Source organism: Carcharodon carcharias, chromosome 10 (genome assembly GCF_017639515.1).
Source record: "Carcharodon carcharias isolate sCarCar2 chromosome 10, sCarCar2.pri, whole genome shotgun sequence".
Classification (NCBI taxonomy): domain Eukaryota; kingdom Metazoa; phylum Chordata; class Chondrichthyes; order Lamniformes; family Lamnidae; genus Carcharodon; species Carcharodon carcharias.
Window position 1 is genome coordinate 153,954,061 of NC_054476.1, and position 24,189 is coordinate 153,978,249.

The 24,189-nt window shown below is 42.5% G+C and overlaps 1 protein-coding gene across 1 annotated transcript in view; it reads right to left on the reverse strand.

Annotated features, from left to right (window-relative positions):
• Window positions 1–24,189, reverse strand: part of LOC121282904 (carboxypeptidase M-like) — a 105,410-nt gene that overhangs the window by 55,579 nt on the left and 25,642 nt on the right. Inside the window, exons 2-3 of the mRNA XM_041196713.1 lie at window positions 15,566–15,722; window positions 12,965–13,105 (exon numbers count right to left, since the gene is read on the reverse strand). Of these exons, the coding sequence (XP_041052647.1) occupies window positions 12,965–13,105; window positions 15,566–15,722 (298 nt within the window). The remainder of the gene's footprint in view (window positions 1–12,964; window positions 13,106–15,565; window positions 15,723–24,189) is intronic.

Consider the following 24,189-nt stretch of genomic DNA (forward strand, 5'->3'; position numbering starts at 1 on the left):
CAACTGGTGCATTCTCCATGGCAACACCTCTACCAATCAGTCCACTTGCTAACCAATCAGCATTCTCTTCTCATACAGTGTAAATTGTTGTTTTCCCCTTACATTGGTATTCTTGTGAAGTTTCCTGATGATTGCAAGATGAAAAACTTTGGCATGTCTCTTTTTACAGCAACAATCTTTACTGAGTTAGCTGATTCCAGCTGGAGCATTTGCTGTGCTTCTGATAGTCTCACCATTCTTGGAATTGGGACAGCGAACAGCCAGAGTTTTCACTCCTGATTCTCAACCAATGTCTACTTTTCAAATGTGCACATGAAGATTCAATGAGATGAGGATTGGGCTCAGCAGTAATCTCTCCTGGAGTTAAACAGCCTGTTGACAATCATTGTCAGGGCCATAGGTGAAGAACGGTCATTCTTTTAAAAATTTATTCTTGGGGCAGGTACATTACAGGCTGAGTTGGCACTTAATGCTCAGTTCTAGTTGCCTTTGAGATGGTGATGGTGAGCCACCTTCTTGAACCAATGCAGTCTGTAAGGTGAAAGTACTCCACAGTGCTATCAGGTTGTGAGTTCTGGGATTTTGACCCAGCTACAATGAAAGAACAGCGATTATATGTTCAAGTTAGGATCATGTGTTACTTGGGGGAGAATTTTCTCCCCGTCAGGGGGGCTGAGCAGGGGCGGGCGCGGGCAGGGGCGCAACCAATTGGCACCCACAATCGGCTGCGCGCCACCACTTTACGTGGCCGGGCCAATTAAGGCCCACCCTGAGTGACACACACCCGGAAGCGCTGAGCGGGGGTAGGAGGGAGAGTTGGGGAATGCGCACAAAAGAGCACTGAAATGGACTCAGGGAGATTAGTTTGATTATGAAAAACTAAAATAAAGAAAAAAAAGAAAAAAAAAATTATTCAGACATGTCCCCTCATGCGTCACATGAGCTGAGGCATGTCAATGAATTTTAATAAAAATTTTTATTCAATTTATAACCTATGGATGAGGTTTCATGATAAATGTGAAGGCCGCCTGGGTTCTTCACCTGCCCGCCAACCTTAAGGTTGGATGGGCAGCCCAGACAACCAGTTTACTTAGATTATTAACAGCCTTAATAGGCCTTTGACAGTTTGGCAGGTGCGCCCGCCGAACTGAAAACCGGAATGGCGCACGTTGATGTTGGGGTGCACGCCCAATGTCACCGCGCATCATTTTACACGTCAGTGAGCAGAGCCCATCCCCCGCACGCCGACCAGAAGATTCAAGCCTGGAGTTAATGTTGTTCCCATGAGCCTCATGTTCTTGACCTTCTAGCTGGTATAGCTCACAGGTTTGCAAGGTTCTGCTGTAGAAGCTTGGTGAGTTGCTGCAGTAAAGTTAATTGGTAAGGTACTGGAGGCTTGCTTGAAATATATCCTAAAAGAAGTCAGCTGAGGAGGGGAGAAAAAAGGGTCCAAAAAAAGCAATTGAATCATTTCCAACATAATAAGATCACAAGTAAAGGATTATTGTATTCTGATTTTAACACCTTTTCATGACAAAATGACTCATTTTAAAATATTGGCAGGTAAAATCAAAGAAATCCAAAGATGTTTTACCAGTACATTAAGAGCAAGAGAATAATTAAGGAAAGAATAGGGCCAATCAGAGATGTACATGGTAACTCGTGGGTTGATGCAGAAGATGTGGGCAGGACTCCCAATGAGTATTTTGTCTTTGTCTTCACCAAGGGGAGAGATGATGCAGACATTCTAGTTACAGAGGAGGAGTGTGAAACATTAAATACAAAAAGTGTAGTGAGAGAAGAAAGTACTGGAGGGACTGACATCCTTGAAGATGGATAAATTAGCAAAGCTGGGAGGATTGTATCCCAGGTTGTTGAAGGAAGCCAGGGAGGAAATAGCAATGCTCTGAGGATCATTTTCCAATCTTCACTAGATACAGGCAAGGTATCAGAGGGTTGGAGGTCTGAAAACATTGCACCATTATGTGAAGGATAGACCAAATAATTACAGGCCAGTCGGTCTTATGTCGATGGTGGGCAAATTCGGTGGTGGGCAAATCAATAAAGTGTCACTCAGAAAGAAACAGATTAACCAGGGATAGTCAGCAGGGTTTTGTTAGGGGAAGGTCGTGTCTTATTAATTTAATCAAATTTTTTGAGGAAGTAACAAGGAAGATTGATGAGGGTAATGCAGTGGATGTTGTCTGCACGGATTTTAGTAAGGTATTTGACAAGGCCCCACATGGCAGACCAGTCAGAAAAGTAAAAGTCCATGGGATACAGGGGAATGTGGTGAGCTGGATTCAAAATTGGCTCAGCAACAGGAAACAAACATCGCTGGATGTTTTTGTGAATGGAAAACGGTTTCCAGTGGCGTTCCACAGCACTCGGTGTTGGGTCCCTTGCTGTTTATTGTCTATATTAATGATTTAGACTTAAATGTGGGTGTCATGATTGGGAAATTTGAAGGTGACATGAAAGTTGGCCGTGTTGTTGATAGTGAAAGGGATAGCTGTTGTCTCCAGAATGATATCAACGATTGGGTTGAGTGGGTGGTTATGTAGCAGATGGAATTCAATCCAGAGAAGTGTGAGGTAATGCATTTGGGGAGGGCAAACAAAGCTAGGGAACACTCAATAATTGGGAGAATATTGAGAGGGGTAGAGGAAGTGAGAGACCTTGGTGTGCATGTCCACAAGTCCCTAGATAAGGTAGTAAAGAAAGCATATGGAACGCTTTCCTTTATTGGACGAGGCATAGAATTCAAAAGCAGGATGTAATGATGGAACTGTATAAAATGCTGGTTAGTCCATAGCTGGAATTTTGTGTACAGTTCTGGTCGCCACATTACAGGAAGGACATAATTGCTTTGGAGAGAGTACAGAAGAGACTTACAAGAATGTTGCCAGGACTTGAAAATTGCAGCTATGAGGAAAGATGGGATAGGCTGGGGTTGTTTTCCTTGGTGACCTGATTGAGGTGTACAAAATTATGAGGGGCCTAGATAGAGTTGACAGGGATGCTCTGTTCCCCTAACGGAAAGGTCAATTACCAGGGGGTAAAGATTTAAGGTAATTGGTAAAAGAATTAGAGGGGACATGAGGAAAAACTTCTTCACCCAGACGGTGGTGGGTGTTTAGAATTTGCTGCCTGGTTCGATGGTGGAGGCAGAAATCCTCAACTCATTTAAAAGGTAGCTGGATCTGCACCTAAAGTGCTGTAACCTGCAAGGCTATGGACCAGGTGCTGGCAGGTGGGATTAGAATGGGCAGCTAGATTTTTATTTTTTCCTTTCTGACTGGCGCAGACACGATGGCTGAATGGCCTCTTACTGTCCCAGAATGAGAAAATGGTAAAAACCTGGAAATAAGAATCCTGGTCTGAACTGGACATGAATACCTTGAAATGGAACACCAGTACAAACTGGGAAATAAGAGTACTAGTCCGAACTGTTTTTTTCCTTCTGGGATGCTGTAACTTTGCTATGGTTCTATGGTTCAGTTAACACTTCAATAAGAATCACTAAATCATAGAATAGTACAGCACTGAAGGAGGCCATTTGGTTCATCAATTCTGTGTCGGCTCTTTTGAAGAGCAACCCTGTGACTCTAACCTCTCCACTCTAGCCCCACATTCCTTCAATTCTTCTCCTTCAAGTATTTATTCAATTCCCAATACTTTTGAATCTGTATCTACCACCCTATTAGGCAGTGCATTCCAAATCCTAATCACTCATTTCATAAAAATAAAGGTTTTCCTTATGTCACCTGCGGTTCTTTTGCCAATCACCTTGAATCTGTACTCTCTGGTTATCGACACTTCAGCCCATTGGAAACAGTTCCTCTTTATTTACTCCATCTAAATCCTTCATGATTTTAAACACCTCTATCAAATCTCCTCTCCAAATTACACTTAGCAAAGGATCATTTATGCAAGTAAAAAATAAAGAATGATGCAACACAGTGAGTAACTTAAAATATTTTTCAGCCCTGGCACACATTCATAAACATGTCAGTTCATCAAACAATCCATTTACTTGCACAATCGTTTGTGAAATGATTTATTTCTTTCTCAATAATCTGAGAGATGATCACAGACTCCTATTCAGTGAAAGCTAATTATTTTCTAATTGTTTTTACTCCATTCTTGCATATTCTACTGCACATCTGATGGATTAACCACTTCAGTGGGGTACTTTTGTGGAGACACTGCAAATACCAATTGACCAACAATGTAATTAATGAATGCCAGTCTTTCAGTGCAGAGTCTCTGCCATTTGACGATGGCCCACCATGTTATTTGCCTAATTTTAAAGCCCAAATCACTGCCTTAAATACAATGGTCTTGACTCTGAGGCAAGATGCCCTGTACTAGTAAAACATGTTGTGTGTGTGTAATTATTCAGCTCCAGGCCATGTAATCTACCCTTTATTTGAAAAGAAAGACCTGGATTGATATAGCACCTTTCACAACCTCAGGTGGTCCCAAAGAGATTTACAGCCAATGAAGTACTTTTTGGAGTGAAGTCACTGCTGTAATGTAGATATGTAATAAGGTGACTAAGTAGAATGGCCTGATTAAAAGGCTCCCACCTCCAACATTTGTAATGTCTTTCCAATTGTGAGACAGAAGACAGATCGTACCAAGTTCCATAGGAAACATGTTATAATGCTGAAATGTCAGCAACTGAGCTTCCAGCTGAAGACACCATACATAGCACTTCTATTTATTTACACATCACTGCATTTAACAATCCAGCTATTTCCACACTCATTTGTGAAATGTATTGTTTCCTCCTCAATAATCTACCAGGTAATCATAAACTCTTCAAAGTTTGCCGTTGTGGAAAATGGATTGGTTCATTGAGATCCTGGATAATCAATGGTCCAATCTGCTTCTTATTTATTCCCATTGGACAGAATTACAATGTTTATTCCCATTGGACAGAATTACAATGTACAATTCATTCCTCATCCACTCCTATTTGTCAGAATTCTAGCAAACTAAGTACTGCCCAGTCACTCTCATTGTATAGAATTCCAATGGCTTCCCATTCATTTCCATTCCACGAAATCTTACATCAACCACAGAGAAACCAATCCAATGATGAAATATTTCCCAATACTGTACATTTTTTCTGTTCTAGATATTAAGTGTTTATTACTTAAGCACAGTCAATTCTTGATCAGCCAACATTCAATGCTCTTTCCACTGAGTGAAATGAAGAAAAGAATAGTAATTGACCAGAATTCCAACTGAATTAAAATTAGATCTAAATTTCTCATAAAGGCAGTAATTTTCCACTGCAGGGCTCTGGGCTCACCATGGGATCACTTTACTCCCAGATCATAATTTTTTGTCCTACGCTTTCCTACAAGCAGAATTTTACATTCAGCATGAGGGGGCCCAACATGGCGGAGCATAAAATGTCGGGTGATGATGTCACGACGTCATTGCGCTGCCTCGCGATGCTTTGTTCGGCGGGCGCACACCGGACTTGGCTGCGCGCCCGCCGATAATTGAAAGGCCTATTGAGACTGTTAACATACTAATTAACTCCAAATTTACGGTTGGCGGGCAGGCAAAAAGGCCATGATGCGTTTACGTTTTTTAGGAAACCTCATCCACGAGCGGGATGAGGTTTCCTAAAGCTAATACTGATTACATAAGAACTTTATTTTGAAAATAAAACATGTCCCATCTCATGTGGCACAGTCACATGAGGGGGACGTGTTCCATTAAATTTTTAACGTTTTTAATATTTTCTTTAAAAAGCGCTTCAATCCCCCTGAGGCAGCTCTGTGCCTCAGGGAGATTGAAGTGCTCTTTCGTGCGCATGTGTGAAAGAGCACTGGACCTGACTCTCCCTCCTCCCCCCGCCTGCACAGGTAGCGCTCAGCGCTACCGCTTGTGATCCACACTGGGTGGGCCTTAATTGGCCCACACGTGTGAAATCGCGGTGCGGAGCTGATCGCGGGCGGCGGTCGGTTCCGTGACTGCACTCCCAACCGCACCCACTGAGCCCGCCCGACCAATGTAAAATCCTGGCCCATGTATCTTGTTAAAGGGAAGCCAAGCAAAACAGCACAGTATCCATTATACACCCTTAATCACTTGTCTTCTTTACCATGATATTTATATTGTCCCAGTAGCTCAGAATTCAACATGCCCCGTGTATCTTTGAACATCTCTACCTTTACTCAGCGCTCAAGCTAACTACTGATCCACTTTTTTGTGAAACCGTTGATTAGTAGAGTGTTATCTTCACTCCCTTGATTGTGCGCTCTACATGTTATGTTATTACTTCACAGGATTGGAAAGCGCCATCAGACCCATCTGCACACAGTTTATTTCCTCAACTCACCCCCTGTATCCTTGTCCTACCATCACATCCCCATCTCATGGGGTAAACAAAAAGAACACAGAGACCCATAGGCCATAGGGGGAGATGGTGTTGTTGGGGCAATGTCATTTGACTAGTAATCCAGAGGCCCAGGCTAAAGTTCTGGGGACATGGGTTCAAATCCCACCATGGCAGCATGTGGAATTTAAATTCAATTAATAAAATCTGGAATTAAAAGCTAGTCTTGATAATGGTGACCTTGAAGCCAACATCGACTGTTGTAAAAACCCATTTGGTTCACTAATGTTCTTTGGGGAAGGAAATCTGCCATCCTTACCTGGCCTGGGCAACATGTGACTCCAGACCCCAATAATGTGGTTGATTCTTAACTGCCCTCTGAAATGACCTAGCAAGCCACTCAGTTCAAGGGCAATTAGGGATGGGCAACAAATGCTGGCCTTGTCAGCAACACCCACGTCCCATGAAAGATTAAAAAAAAAGTTTGGGAAACCTCTACTTGGGAAATTTCTCTCCAACCCCTCAACAGCAAGCCTTTGGAGATCCTAATCCATTGTTTGTTATCCAAACTTTCCTTCTTATCTCAAGTCTCCCTTGTGGCTTGTTCATTTTATGTTTGTGTCCCTCCAGTCCTGTGCTCACAGTCTCAAGTTGAACAATCTGCCTACATAAACTTTATCCACACTTCGCATCATTTGTAATGTAAAAATACCAGCACACTAAAATGGAGAAGGCCTGACCCATACTCATGATACCTGCAGTTTCAAGATGAGAAACCTCTATGGCCACACCTCCCCCTCCTCACACACACTCTCCCACACATATCCCCATCATACCATCACGCCTTACCATGCCACCACATCACCACACCACCAGCCCACCACCACCACCCCCCAACCATTGCCCACCACCCCACAGCCATGTAGTCTCCTGAGAAAGACAAGAAAACATGATCAATCCTCTTCAACCTCTTCAGGTGATCAAAACCAGGCCAGGACCGTGTAAATTTTAACTGCTAATGTACTGAACTGTTTCAGATTCTCAAAATTAAGAATAGTTTTGAGAGGTCAATCAATGAAAGTTTAGTCAACAAATCAGTGATAAGGGGGTATAAACTGAGGGTCATCATTAGAAGAGCAGGAAAGGATGTTGGAAATTTTTTTCTCACACAGAACCTTGTAACACAGAACCCTCTTGGAATGCAGACTGCATTATCACAAGTAGTTACAGAGCCAGAGACTAAACATCATTTAAAAGGGTTTAAGATAGGAAAGAAATTGACGCAGGCACAAGGTAAGGAAATGGGATCAGAATGGATAAACGCAGTTGTAAAGGTGGCACAGGTGTGATGGGCTGAATGGACCTCATTTCATGCTGTAATTCCTGGTTCTGAATTTCTGCTCAAATTGTTCTCTGTTGACAGGTTCAGTAAGTAAAATGATTCAACAACCTTGACCATACAAGCCGGATTTATTCTAATAAATCACAGGGATACAGAATGCGTAACAGCATATTTGCTTGTCAGTTTCACCATTACTGAAAGTGACATTCTCCATTAGCCCACTGGTTAGACGGACTCGGAAACTGCATCTGTTAGCTCTGATTACTTCACCCTTGTTTCCTGAATGTAGAGCCACTAAGCCCAATTTTTAAATAAGAGAAAAAGAGAGATTTTTTAATGGGACATTATCCTCAAACATTGAGAGACCCTGCTAACAATATGCTCAATATACAGATTAACCAAAGTGAATGCTTTTACTGCAGATTTCAAATGCTGCCTTTCATAATGTAAAATCAAGGAAAATTGCAGAATTAAATGAAATTTAGAATGAAATGATCATTATTAATTTACCTTGAATATTTTTCTGGTGGGTAGTTCAAAAAGGATTGAAAACAGGATGCCCAGAACATATGTTGTACAATAAATTATTCAAAATGTTGCTCAGGCAGTCAGAGCTAATTAAAGGGACACTGATTGAAAAAGTGTTTGGCAAACCATTTTTAATTTGGAGAAGAAGGTAAACTTGAAACAGTCATGGATATGTACATTTGTACGTATGTACATGTAATTAAAGAATTTAACAGGACAGTTGTGAGTTGTGCCTTGATCAGGTGAGACCTATGAAATAAAAGAGGAAAATGACAACTTTCACATTTTTTTTTAGCCTGGATTCCTCCAACATCTTCCTTTTATTTAAATAGTCTGCATCACTCCAGCCACTGCTCTCATCCCCATGACCCCCCCAACACAAATTCTCCTAAAAACCCAAAGACATGCATGTGCGTGTGCACTCAGATATATATACATATATTACATATATGTATTATATATATGTACATAGACACATATACACACACCACACCCACACATCACATATATTAATATATTAAGGGGAGGTGATGGTGTAATGGTATTGTCACTGGTCTAGTAATCCAGAGACCTAGAGGTGGTGCTCTGGGGACACGGGTTTGAACCTGTCACGGTAGATGGTGGAATTTGAATTTAATAAAAACCTGGAATCATGAAACCATTGTTGTAAAAACCCATCTGATTCACTAATGTCCTTCAGGGAAGAAAATCTGCTATCCTTACCTGGTCTGGCCTACATGTGACTCCAGACCCACAGCAATGCCCTCTGAATAAAGGCAATTAGGGATGGGCAATAAATGCTGGCTGAGCCAGTGATGCCCACATCCCCTGAATGAATAAAAAAATTTATATTTGTATATATATGTATTATATATCTATAATTACACATTCACAGGTATGTATGAACACACAAATGCATGTAAACATGTGCACCCAGAGATGCATACACACAAAAACATATATACACATACAGCACACACACAGATATGTATATATGCACACAAACACCCACATAAACACACACTGCTAGAGACATGTGCATGTGCACACACATACATATATACACCCAGAAACAGACATATAAACTCAATGCACACGCTTTAAGCTGCTAGATGCTGATATTTAATATAACTGTTTTGTGAGAGAAGTACTTTTTAGATTGTGATCCATTTGTTCTATTTCTGACACTGCCTAGAGAAGAAAATAAATGACATTAGTGTCTGTCTCCCACCCCCGGCCAACTTTGATAAATTATCCTATGATTTCAGAAACATTACCAGAGGCGTAACTATCATTAAGGCCACCAAGGTATCTGACAATTGGATTCAGAAATCTACTCAGCTTGTTCTTTTAACTGGTATTAATGAAACGGTGCAGATGCCCCACAGGCATTGATTCTATAAGTCTTGTATTCCTGCTGCCTCACACTACATAGCTAGAATGTCAATAGCTAATGCAGAAGTTGTGAGAATTATGCTGGTGCTTTTGCTCTTGTAAACAGTTGTATATTTTCCCACCTTTACTTTCCAGGTTTAAAGTGGAATTTGGGTGAAGGGAGAATGATGGGTAACCATCAATAGTTATTCTAGGCTTTTAAAATCCAAAATTTAGATCAGACTGGATAAAGTGAGTCTACAACACAATCATTAAGACAATACTTCCTGCTTATGTTGTCTTCCTCAGTGCAACCTCTGGCACAATTTTATAGTCTAAATACAATTAATAACGTCTGGATTGTAAAATTGTATCTTATAGTTGCACTGATCTCCCCTGACAGAACAACAGCATCTAAATGCTCACTGGAAATATAAAAAAAATACGCAGGAGAGATGTAGCACAGTTTGGAGTTCTTAAGCATGCTACAACTCACTGAGACCCAAAAGGTGGTTTAACTCAATATACCAATGGATGAGTAATGGTGCTGAAATGATTGAGCTATTGGCAGCAGGAAAGACACCATTATCCTGCTATTGAACTCCAAGGACCTAAAGGTTCGCCTGCTCAAGTTGACAAGATGATCACATTCACCTTCAGACTTCTGGCACTTGATTTTACAGCCAGTCAGAGGTCAAAGATAGCTACCAATAAATGCAATAAGGAATTCTGGAGCAATACTTTACCCAAAGAGTGATGAGAATGTGGAAATCACTACCACAAAAGTAGCTGAGGTGAATATCATAGAATTTTTTAAAATTTCATTCATGGGATGTGAAGTTCGCTGGCTGGGCCAGCATTTATTGCCCATCACTAGTCGCCCTTGATAAGGTGGTTGTGAGCTGCCTTCTTGAACCTCTATGGTCCATGTGGTGTAGGTACACCCACAGTGCTGTTAGGAAGGGAGTTCCAGGATTTTGACCCAGCGACAGTAAAGGAATGGCGATGCATTTAAGGGAAGCAAGGTAAACACATGAGGGGGAGAGGAATAGAAAATTATGTCAATAGAGTCAGATGGCGAGGGGTGGGAGAAGTCTTGTGGGAAGTATAAACACCAGCATGGACATGTTGGGCCGAACAACCTGTTTCTGTGCTTCAAGTTCTATGTCATTCTATGTAAAGGTTTTCAAAGTGGGTTAACCTCCAAAAATGGAGATAAGGAAATAAAGGAGACAGGGAAAGTGCTTTTACTATATTAATTCAGATACATATCTGATAGTATATAGCATTCAATATGGAGATAACTATTTAAAAAATTGAAATGATAAAGACAGGTGAGAAAAGAAAAATAAACAAACAGAAGGAATGATTAAAATGTCTTTTAATTGTAGTTTTGAATAATGCAGCATTATTATTACAACAGTGAACTTACTCCTGACCTAGAGCAGTCTTATTACTGTGATAGTAGGGGTTGTTTTGGCAGCTTAGCGAGAGAGCTGGAAACTGGTTGGCTAATGTCGACTAAAATTTCCTGTACCCAAGGGTTAAATACACTAAAGCATTCTGTTTAATCTGATGAATGTTCTTATACTGTCACTGAAAAGCTTTGGGACTAGTATTAAAATCCGTCTTATGCACATAATAATCTCAGATGCCATTTCACTGCTGCAAGTTTCCGTGCCCGTCAGACTTGCTTGTTGTACGCACCCTGAAGGCCACAGTGGAGCCAAGGGCAAAGTTGGGCCATTCACAAGAGGCAGATGTTCAATACGAACAAGCATCAGAGCTTACTGTGTCCCAAAGGAGACACGGCCTTTCTGATGCCATTGTTAATGAGTATTTCAGGAGGCTGGCTGAAGTCAAATATGTAAATTAGCATTCTGATTAAGTCAAATCAATCTTAGAAGATGCTGGTGATGGAGGGAGCATCTGAGCTGATTGCAGAACTCTCAGCCAGTATGAACATGTTAATGAGCGATTATCTGGGAAAGTGACTATATTTAACTGTCTCAACATGGAGCTATTCTCAGATCCACGTGTTATGTCTAACAGCTCGTTAGGTCCTTTCCACACACAGCCTCTTACTGCCTACTGCTTCTCAATGCTTAAACTTCTATAGAATCTTAGTATTGCATCTACCTATAGAACTCCTGAGCCGTGTTTAAATTGGCTAGCCATGCCACCACTGGACAAAGCGAACAATCTTCAGAATGTTTGGATGTTTGTGTGAAGCTGGAGCCTCAGTAATATAAATAAACTCTGACCTTGTAACCTCTGTATTTCTTTCTATTTCTGAAAGTTGTACCCTATAGCAATTGATATGCAGGGAAACTTATAGAATTCATAGTGCAATTTACTTCAGAGCCAGTGCATACTTGAGGGGGGCTTATCATTAGTGATCTTTTCAAACAGGTGCAAACTTGTGTTGTGGCATGTTAGCATCCAGTGTCCAGGGGGTTTCCTTGATACTCCTCTGACTACTGGTTAACTCGACCAAAGGCTAACTAAAATTAAGAGGGTAATGCCTCCCCTTCATAGCAGGGGAGGGGAGAGTAATTATGACATTCAACAGGCTTGACAATCTCAATTTTATTTCACTCTGGATAAAACAGGTATCCACACAGAGGGTATATCTTGACCTTGGAAGTCCTTCCCTAATACTCTCTACCTATCTCTCTCTCTCTCTCTTCTTTAAGGCACTCTATACCTCCTGAACTAACCTTCAGGTCACCTGTTCTTAGAACTCCTGAGGTGGCTCTGTCAAATTTTGTTTGGTAATGCTCCTGTGATATACCTTGAAACATTTTACTGTGTTAAATCTGCTATATAAATGCAAGTTGTTTTGTTCATGTGATAGTGTAAAATGGGTGACAACAATTAGACAGCTGGTTTTACATCTCTCCTCAACAGGTTGCCATCTAATTCTCAAAAAAAATGCTTTAACACATTTCTGATGCAGCAAAACATTAATTTCCGTTTGTCCTTTATCCTTTCCTTGGGTTCATCTAGACATTTTCACATTGCTGTTTGTGGGATCTTGCTGTGCAACTAGCTGCTTTGTTTCCTGCATTACAACAGTTATTACACTTCAAAAATACTTCTTTGGCTGTAAAGGAATTTGAGATGTCTGGTGTTCATGAAAAGTGCTATATAAATGCAAGCCTCTCTTTTCCTTTCCCTTTTTCCTCTTTGAATATATTTGCAGAGAAGCTTGCTAGTTATCCTATGTTTACCCATATTGTTAAGCCTGTCACCTTGCTTTTAGACACTGGCACACACAAGTTTTATATCAACAGAAGCACTTAATATACAATGTAAAGTCTACTGTTAAATTGCAATTAGTTTTCCTTAAGCCTTACCATCTACTGATTTTCCAATGCTGTACAGATGGGTGATGGCTGAGTGATTGGCTCTGATCCCCTGAAGGAAACTCTGCAGCTGATGAGCATCATGATAGGTGAAATCCAGGGCAGTGTAGGAACCCAGAAATAAGGCAAGGACTAAACAGGAGCACAGCATCCAAGAGAGACCCATGTAAGAACAGGGCCTTCACCTCTACACCATGCAACTGATGGGTCCTGAAAATAAATATTTATCATTAATACCACTTCTGGAGTTAGAAAATATACTTAAGCATTGATAAGGAGTGATCTGGTAATTGTGATTTGGCTACTCAACCATTCGGCCCACTTTCAAGTAAAACCCTCGAAGGACATTCATTCATAGTTCCCCAAACCTGCACTGATTGGGGCCACTTAAGAAGAGTAATTGCACTGAGGTGTTTCCTTAATTAGACCATTAAACCACTGTTCAAACAAGCTTGACCAAAAAGTCGCATTGATGTTGCATTTGTGGAAAGCTGGACTGTGCCATTTTACTAAATAAAGAAAACTAAATTAATTTAGCACATATGTCGATAGCTAAAGGATAGTTAAAAAAAAAGGCAAAAAAGGTGCAAGAATAGTTTTCCCTGCTATTTGTAAGTACATTATGAGACGGGTAACATGTTTGTCATGCAACTTGTGAGACAAAATAGCTTCTTGATCTATAAATCATATAGAGATCAATTCCTAGCAGCAAAGGGACAATGAGGACCTCCGCTGGATATCAGACGTCCGACATTAGCACAGGAAAATTTGACCAATATATTGGTCAAGGTGCAGCTAGTGGGGCTAGTTTTAACTTAATTGCCACAGTATTGTTCACAGTTGACAGATTGTACAAACAATAGTGCTAGCAATCTAACACTGACATCATTTCAAATCCTTCCATTGGTATGTTGCAAGATATTATGCGTTTGTATTCAAAATTAAGTGAAAGCATTTTAATCTGAATTTTATACAGGACTGTCTCTTCTTGCATCCCTCTGATGATGAACTCAGAAGCAGAGGAGCCATATTCAATTTACTGGTCTGCGTGTCTTTCAACAGCACCAAGCCCAGTGTCAGAATTTGAAGAGCATCTTCAAAAGGATCAAAGATGAAAGTCAGCCAAATGAAAATGGAGGGAAAGAGAAAAATGTTTACAAAAAAAAAATCAGTCAACCAGGATTACAGCAAGCAAAATACTATGGATGCTGAAAATCTGAAGTAAAAACAAATAGTGCTGGAAATGCTCAGCAGCATTTGAGGAGAGAAACAGAGGGCGGAATCATCCCCTCCTTCCAGCAGCGGGATTCGTGGAGGGTGGGGGAGGAAGATGTGTCGAGGTGTGAAAAATTGGTTTCACGACATTGAAAAATGAGGGTGGGATCTTGTGCTCCTGACTTTCATGGCAGGTTAATGGCGGGTCAACCTTCCTGCTGAAACTCGTCGGGAACCTAATTTGCATCTCATGCATGCTCATTAAAACCCCAAAAGACCGGAATTCTGCCCCCGTCACATCGTCCACCCTGCCAGCAGCAATTTACACTATTCGGTTTCACGACCTGACAAACGTGGCTTGCACCTGGTGAGGAAACATTTTTGAGCACTTACTATAAAGTTGACCAAGGGGAGGGGTGGCTGGGGTGAAAGAGGAGGGAAGGCATGAAGAAGCTGGGGAAGGAGGATAGCATGAAGGGGAAGGGGAGGGAGGAAGGCATGAAGGAGAAGGTGGGGAGGGTGGAAGGGGAGGGGAGGGAGGGAGGGAGGCGTGGGGGGTGGGGGCGGGGTCGGTGCAGAATGTTTCAGAAGAAAGGGTCTGTTGAGTCAATGTTAGATCCTATGGGGAGAACTGAGGGTGCCGATGATAGGAATGGATGGTGAATGTGAGAGGGGGAAGTGGGGCAGTAGGGTGGTAGGGTCAGTGTTTGGATATGGTAGGTGTAGTTTTCATCTGGAGGGTCATTGACCTGTACAAGGATGGCGGCCTGGATTATGGGAGTGGGGAGGATTAGGGTGGGCATAGGCAGGGTGACTAGTGTGGGCTCAGGGTGAGGGAAGGCATGTCCAAGTTGACTGTGATAGGGTCCAGAGTGATGGGAGGATGCTCAAAGGTTATCGAGGGAAGACTGAGGGTGACATCGGTTGGGGTCGATGATGATGGGGGGAGGTTAGTGAGTGACAGGAGAAGGGGAAAGGCGGTTGAGGCAGTCTGATATGAAACATGCAGCATCCTGAGACAGAGGCAGTTCAAGACCAAGGCAATACTCACAATGTCTAACTGCAAAATATCGAGGTAGTGGAGGGTCTTTTCAGGAGGGTGGAGCTGAAGGCCAGCACAACTGGACAACTGTAGGGAAACCCTAATAATCATGTGGAGACTGTGTGAGAGCTTTTTGCTTTGCAAATCCTCACTGTCTGGTGAAGTCCACGCGGCAGCAGGTCTGGCCCAGAGGGTTCTCATTGAGATGCCAGCAAGGTGTAGAGCTGCTGTTTACTCTGAGCCATTTGTCATCTGCTCCAGGCAGAGTTAGGGAAGAAAGGAGGGATGGAGGGGGTGCCTACAAGAGGGGATGCGCCAGAGAGGCATTGCTAAACCTTGGGACCAGAACTTGCTGCCTTCCGCTGCCATCTTTGTTTCAGGGTCCTGGCGGCAATAATGATTGGCTGACTGGGTGCCTTTTAAATAATGCGCGTGGACATGACGGTGCAGCTGCCAACTTCCTGTCCGCCCCACCACGAGACTCAACCTGAACTGTGCACATGCATAAATAATGAGGCAGGAAGTGCACAATAGGGTGTAATAGTCCACTCTGTTCTGCGGTGGGAGATACTCCAGCTTTCTGTTCCCGCCACAGAACTTAGAGCAGGAGGGGATGATACCGCCCAGAGTTACATTTCAGGTTGAGATGACCTTTCACAAAAACTCTATTTTTTTCTTGATATGTGCAGCCTGAGCTGCAGAGCATTTTCAGCATTTTTGTTTTTCTTACAGTACCTTACGATTTGTTTGGCTTAGTGACAATTTTTGCCCAATTACACTCCTATGAAGCACATTGGGACATTTACTATACTACGGGTGCCATATAAAATAATTGTTGTTGACTTAGGCTGGATCCTGGCAGTATGGAACATTGATAAGCGAATAATGGCGCTTTCTTGAGGATTCCCACCCACCCTCCAATTTCACCAATAATCTTCACTGATTGTCCCAGCACAGTTGGGAAGTTATTACTAAGTCTGGAAGTTCAGTGTTTGTTTCAGTGAAGAGAGTTTAACGGTAGAAGTGGGGGTGGGGTATTTTAAAGTGTCTCTTTACTAATCCCAGCAGCATTCCCTATGTGTACAAACTGCATTGCCCCTGTGTTCCTTGAGCGGACCTACACAAGTGGACTTTTAAGAAGAGAAATGACCAAATGTTTTAGCTTAGAGGCCATTAGTTCGTTTTCACTTCTAGCTGTCTATTAGGTCAGCTGGAGTTCCTAAAGTTCACTCACAGACCACTGTACATGGTAACCACAAGAAAACTTCTAATTTCAGCGGGAGGTTTAAACACACACTCTTACATATTAGTACACAACTAGTTTCTGGCAGCATTCCAGAGGTGTTATTGTTGGATGACCTTGACTTTTATAAAGAAATTTGTTTTGTTGGTGTTGTGTTCCTGTTGAATTATGTATATCATAAATTAAATCAGCCTTGTATTTTCATTTAGTCTAGTGATTTAAATCATCTGTGAGCTGAATTCTCTTTTGACCTTTTCGAAATCAAATCATGCTGTTCATTACCAAGCATTTTCCCCCAAATAGTCTCCAGAATAAAAGAAGCTAATTAGGAGAGGGGTCACGTGGTGCGTTGATGGAGGAGCAGGCGGTGTTGTGGAGCTCCTGGGGCAATTTGGCTCTTTTACTGTTTCCGTGGCGTCAAGGCAAGATAAGAGCTGCATTCTTCTGCTGAAAGTGTTTAGCAACACATGCTGTGAGGACTACATCCTGCAGACCACAGGATAATTAATGGAAATAGGGAAGGGGAATGCTTAAGCAAAAATATGACTTGTTTTTGGGCTGTTGACAGCCAGATTAGGAGCCTGGCTACGAAGCTGAGGGCCCAGTTGAACGAATAGAGTCAAAGTTCCCCTAGGCTCCTGGCAGACCCCAGGGACATGCATTGTAGAACCGTGTATTGCTGCGGGTCTCTGGCCATTGAGATGGAAGATTATGGGCTGGTGGTGCAGAATGTCGAGATGTGCGTTCCTGGCACATGCTGGGCATGCAGAAGCAAAATTTTTTGCCCAACATTTCAATAGAACTCATTACTTTCAGGAAGATATCTCAGGGTGCTTCACAGGGCCATGAACAGTGGTTAGGTAACAAGCTGGGTGGGGTGGTGGTGGTGGGGGAATGGTGAGGGGGTGTGATAGGGATATCATATGTAAACAGGCACTGGCTATAGAGATGGCAATGAACAGATCAGAGTGTACGTGCTCAGTGGAGACATTGGTGATGGGAGATATGGAGATGTCCTCCAGGACTTGTGCAAAAATTTCCAGGCTGACACTCCAGTGCAGTACTAAGGGAGGGTTGTTAATATTGGGGAAGCTGTCTTTTGGATAAGATGTTAAACCAAGGTCCTCCAATGATACATAATGAGCTGCTATGATCTGGAATACACTCTGCCGGCAAAGATGATAGAAGCAGATTCAATAGTAACTTTCAAAAGGGAGTTTTCTTCTATTCTTTCACGGGATGTGAACACCGCTGGCTAGGCCAGCATTTTTACTGCCCATCCCTTGTCGCCCTTGAAAAGGTGCTGGTGAGCTGCCTTCTTGAATCACTGCTGTCCATGTGGTGTAGGAACACTCACAGTGCTGCTAGCGAGGAGTTCCAGGATTTTGACCCAGCAACAGTGAAGGAATGGCGACATACTTCCAAGTCAGGATGGTGTGTGACTTGGAGGGGAACTTGCAAGTGGTGGTGTTCCCATGCAGCTGCTGCCCTTGTCCTTCTAGGTGGTAGAGGTTGCTGGTTTGGAAGGTGCTGTCGAAGCAGCCTTAGTGAGTCACTGCAGTGCATCTTGAAGATGGTACACACTGCTGCCGCTGAGTATTGGTGGTGGAGGGAGTTAATGTTTAAGGTGGTGGTTGGGATGGCAGTCAAGCAGACTGCTTTATCCTGGATGGTGTTGAGCTTCTTGAGTGTTGTTGGAGCTACACTCATCCAGGCAAGTGGGGAGTATTCCATCACACTCTGACTTGTGCCTTGTAGATGGTGGACAGGCTTTAGGGAGCCAGGAAATTAGTTACTCTATTGCAAAATTCTCAGCCTCTGACCTGCTCTTATAGCCACAGTGAGGGGGGAAGAAGTATGACTAATGGGAAACAAAGCAGCAGGTTAGCATGTCGGGGAGTGGATTCAACTTCATGGAAAATTATGAAAAACCTGAAAAGAAAGGAGAGCCCAGGAGAGGCTATTAAAGTCCCCAGAACACAAAATTGGACAGAGTGTTTGGAAAGGACAAGGAATCTAACTTCAAGCACATCAGATAAAGGGATGACAATGAGAAAGGGGACAGGAAATACAGGACTGAAGATGTTGTATCTGAATGCACGCAGTATACGAAATAAGGTAAATGAGCTTGTGGCGCAGATTGAAATTGGCAGGTATGATGTGGTGGGCATCACGGAGACATGGTTGCAAGGGGATCAAGACTGGGAGCTAAATATCCAAGGATTTACATCCTATTGAAGATTGGCAGAGGGGGTGGGGTTGCTTTGTTAATAAGAAATAAAATTAAATCGATAGCAAGAAATCGCTTAGGATCAGATGATGTAGAATCTGTGTGGATAGAGTTGAGGAACCGCAAAGGTAAAAAAACCATAATGGGAGTTATGTACAGGCCTCCGAACAGTAGTCAGGATGTGGGGCACAAGATACACCAGGAGATAGAAAAGGTGTGTAAGAAAGGCAAGGTTACAGTGATCATAGGGAATTTCAATATGCAGGTAGACTGGGAAAATCAGGTTGGTAGCGGATCCCAAGAAAAGGAATTTGTGGAATGTCTATGAGATGGCTTTTTGGAGCAGCTTGAGGTGGAGCCCACTAGGGAATAGGCAATTCTAGATTTAGTGATGTATAATGAGGCAGATTTGATAAGGGAACTTAAGGTGAAGGAACCCTTAGGAGAAAGTGACCATAATATGATAGAATTTTTACCCTGCAATTTGAGAGGAAAAAGCTGGAATCAGATGTAACAGTATTACAGTTGAATAAAGGCAACTACAGAGGCATGAAGGAGGAGCTGGCCAGAATTGACTGGAAGATGAGCCTAGCAGGAAAGAGAGTGGAACAGCAATGGCAGGAGTTTCTGGGAGTAAATTGGGAGACACAGCAACATTTAATCCCTAGGAAGAAGAAGCATTCTAAAGGGAGGATGAGGCAATCATGGCTGACAAGGGAAGTCAGGGACAGCATAAAAGCTAAAGAGAAAGCCTACAAGGAGAGCAGTGGGAAACCAGGGGATTGGGAAGCTTACAAAGACCAACAGAGGACAACTAAAAAAGAAATAAGGAGGGAGAAGATTAAATATGAGAGTAAACTAGCCACTAATATAAAAGAAGATTGCAAGAGTTTTTTTTGATATATAAAGGGTAAGAGAGAGGCAAAAGTGGACATTGGGCTGCTGGAAAATGACGCTGGAGAATTAATAATGGGGAACAAAGAAATGGCAGAGGAACTGAATAGGTACTTTGTGTCAGTCTTCACAGTGGAAGACATGAGTAACATCCCCAAAGCCCAAGAGAGTCGGGGGGGGTGGGGGGGCAGAGGTGAGAATGGTGGCCATTACCAAGGAGAAGGTGCTAGGAAAACTGAAAGGTCTGAAGGTGGATAAATCACCTGGACCAGATGGATTACACCCCAGAGTTCTGAAGGAAATAGCTGAAGTGATAGTGGAGGTGTTAGTGGTGATCTTTCAGGAATCACTGGAGTCAGGGAGGGTCCCAGAGGATTGGAAAATCACTAATGTAACCCCCCTGTTTAAGAAGGGAGTGAGGCAAAAGATGGGAAATTACAGGCTGATTAGCCTGACCTCAGTCATTGGTAAGATTTTAGAGTCCATTATTAAGGATGAGATTTCAGAATACTTGGAAGTGCATAGTAAAATAGGGCAAAGTCAGCATGGTTTCATCAAGGGGAGGTCATGCCTGACAAATCTGTTAGAATTCTTTGAGGAGGTAACGAGTAGGTTAGACAAAGGAGAGCCAATGAATATTATCTACTTGGACTTCCAGAAGGCCTTTGACAAGGTGCCGCACAGGAGGCTGCTCAGTAAGATAAGAGCCCATGGTTTTAGAGGCAAGGTACTAGCATGGATAGAAGATTGGCTGTCTGGCAGGAGGCAGAGAGTGGGGATAAGAGGGGTCCTTCTCAGGATGGCGGCCAATGACTAGTGGAGTTCCGCAGGGGTCAGTTTTGGGACCACAACTTTTCACTTTATACATTAATGGTCTAGATGAAGGAACTGAGGGCATCCTGGCTAAGTTTGCAGATGATACAAAGATAGGTGGAGGGACAAGTAGTATTGAGGAGGCGGGGAGGCTGCAGAATGATTTGGACAGGTTAGGAGAACGGGCAAAGAAGTGGCAGATGGAATACAACATGGGGAAGTGTGAGGTCATGCACTTTGGTAGGAAGAATAGAGGCATAGACTATTTTCTAAATGGGGAGAGAATTCAGAAATCTGGAGTGCAAAGGGACTTGGGAGTCCTAGTCCAGGATTCTCTTAAGGTTAACTTGCAGGTTGAGTCGTACTTAGGAAGGCAAATGCAATGTTGGCATTTATTTTGGGAGGACTAGAATATAAAAGCAGGGATGTGCTGCTGAGGCTTTATAAGACTCTGGTCAGACCACATTTAGAATATTGTGAGCAATTTTGGGCCCCGTATCGCAAGAAGGATGTTCTGGCCCTGGAGAGGGTCCAGAGGAGGTTCACGAGAATGATCCCAGGGATGAAAGGCTCAACATATGAGGAACGTTTGAGGACTCTGGGTCTATACTCAATGGAGTTTAGTAGGATGAGGAGGGATCTGATTGAAACTTACAGAATACTGAAAGGCCTGGATAGATTGGACGTGGGGAAGATGTTTCCATTAGTAGGAGAGACTAGGACCCGAGGGCAGAGCCTCAGAGTAAAGGGAAGACCCTTTAGAACAGAGATGAGGAGAAACTTCTTTAGCCAGAGAGTGGTGAATCTGTGGAATTCATTGCCACAGAAGGCTGTGGAGGCCAGGTCATTGAGTGTATTTAAGACTGAGATAAATAGGTTCTTGATTGGTAAGGGGATCAAAAGTTACAGGGAGAAGGCTGGAGAATGGGGTTGAGAAACTTATCAGCCATGATGGAATCTCGGAGCAGACTCGATGGGCCGAATGGCCTAATTTCTGCTCCTGTGTCTTATGGTCTTATGGTCTTAAAACCAAAAGAACATTTTCAGATAAACCTAGAGGACAAGGGCACATAGAGTTCAGATTGTGAAAGACAAATTTAGGGGAAATCAGAATGAATTTTTCTACATAAATGAGGGTACTCAACTTCAATGATAGACAAAGAGGATGTCCCAGGTGGTGGACTTATTTAAAAACTAGCTGCTATAATGAAAAGATGATGGGGTTAGCAGTCTGGAAGGCTGGGATCAAACACGCTACGTGAGAGCTACCTACGTCTGGACCCCAGCTAAACTCAGCGTCTTCAGGAGTGCAGGAAGAAACAGAATGATTATTGAGTCATCCAGTTAAGAATCCGTTTTCCGACAACTCAGTGCTCACATTATTAGCGTCTTTATTACAAGATAATAAGGGGAGGACGGAAAATGGTGGGGTGAGAGGGAGTGTGCAGAGATTCTACATTTACTCTTGATCCCCTGCAGTTCCTACAACTGCTGCTTTTTAAAAATTCAAATCAAAGTCAGAACACAACAGAATGCCACCAGCTGTAAATCCAGACAAACCGTGGGTTTCGAGTATGTGGCTCGGCAATTGAAGCAAGTGGAAAATCATTGGGGAGGAAGGTTCCAAATTTTATGGGGTGAAAATGCTGAAGTTACTGCCTATCTCTGTGTGAAGCGACACAGGGATAAATCCTCTCTGTTTGCCAAGCATACAAAATCCCATCACAACCACTGCTGACAAATCCACTTAACATCAGCATCCTCGTTGCCATCCCAGGCTCGGGCCAAGAGCTGTTAAAATGATTTCTTTTCAGGTCTTACGCTTGTCAGAATGTAATGGCTCATAATACAACTGGCAGATTTGAGCTTTATTGTAAGAGCGTTTTGTCAGTCTGGTTATTTTAATATGGCTTCATTCCTTGTCTTGTCAACTTAATAATACTTAGTCTTGGCAAAGAGAATATCTACTGCTATTTCAGATGACAGTCTTCAACATTTTACTCCATGTAAGTCTCTTTCATTGTATAAAATCCAGCCGTCAAAAAAATCTGTAAGAAGTTAAACTTTAGTTTGAGATTTCCGGTAAGAATTATATTACCATTCAAAAGCAGAGTTGGGATATATAAATCTCTAATTTGTTGAGGTCTTCAAATATGGACTTGCCCCCTCGCACCCTCCCCCCCATCAAATATGTGGAATATCTGCTCAGAATACCCTTTTCAGCTCTGTGGTTTAATTTTATTGCTCCTGAGTTATAAACAGGCCTCCAAATGCCCCAGTTATCAAAGCACACTCAGGGCTACTCATTTTTTTGAAGGCAGTTTTTCAGCTAGAAACAGTGTGAATACCAAACTGGATAAAAGGAAAATTTAAGTCAGGAGTTTCACTCCCAACTGATTCAGGCTTGCCAGTGCCTTCAGGGAGGGAGAAGTCAAAATCAGAGGGAGATTTGATATGCTCCAGGTTGGCAGTGCAGGGTTAATCCAGCTAACTAGATCAAAACCATGAAAGCCTAGTTGTAAAATTACAACAATGTTGTGAAAGGGTTAATGGTGTGAAATAAAAGTAGTTGACTATCTAAGTTAGCATCTCTGGCAACTTGCTCAAGACTCTAAAGTCAACATGACATATTTTCACTGACAGAAGCTGTAGGCTCTGAGAGTCACTTTCAAAGCTTACTCCCATGGCATTCTGCACTTTTCATAATCCACAATGTAGGTTTGTGGTTGCTGGGCTTCTAGTTTTCCACGTGTATATTCCAGCTCCTGGACTAACTGACTACTCTTTGGGAACCTAAATAAATTCTTCAGCCTTTACCATTACAGATATCCTGGTGATGCTCTCCCCTATAACTGACAACGAGACTGAGAGTGTTACAACTTTTCCTAACTGAAGTTCTCTGCCCCAGGCACAATAGACAGCTTCTTCCTATGACTCTTAACCTTACTGTTAGAAAACCCATCTATAATTCTCCTACCTTGTCATCCATTTTCTGAATTGAGAATTCATGATATCATTGCCAGTGGGAATTCTCAACAACAGTAGGGTGTCACAGCATTTCAGAAACCCAAAGGTGTCACAGCATGACATGGCAGAACATGGATTAACACCCACAGTCTTCAACATTACTATGAACTGGTCTCGGCCCCGCTGCAGTGAAGAAATAGCAATGCAAGGCCAAATATTTCCCCACAGAGAGTAAGACCATAGGACCATAAGACGTAGGAGCAGAAGTATGCCATTTGGCCCATCGAGTCTGCTCCACCATTCAATGAGATCATGGCTGATCTGAGGTAAAGACTTCCACAGATTCACCATCCTCTGAGAGGAAAAATTTGTCCTCATCTGTGTCTTAAATGGGTGACCCTTCACTCTGAGATTATGCCCTCTGGTCCTAGACTCTCCCACAAGGGAAAGCATCTACTCTGCCAAGCCCCGTAAGAATCTTATATGTTTCAGTAAGGTTGCCTCTCATTCTTCTAAACTCTAATGAGTACACCCAACCTACTCAACCTATCCTCATAAAAAAATCCATCCACACCTGGGATCAACTTAGTGAACCTTCTCTGGACTGCCTCCAATGCCAGTATATCTTTCCTTAGAAAAGGGGACCAAAACTGTTCACAGTATTCTAGATGTAGTCTAACTAATGCCTTGTATAGTTTTAGCAATACTTCCCTATTTTTATACTCCATTCCCTTTGAAATAAAGGCCAACATTCCATTTGCCTTCCCTATTACCCGCTAAACTTGTATGTTAGCTTTTTGTGATTCATGCCC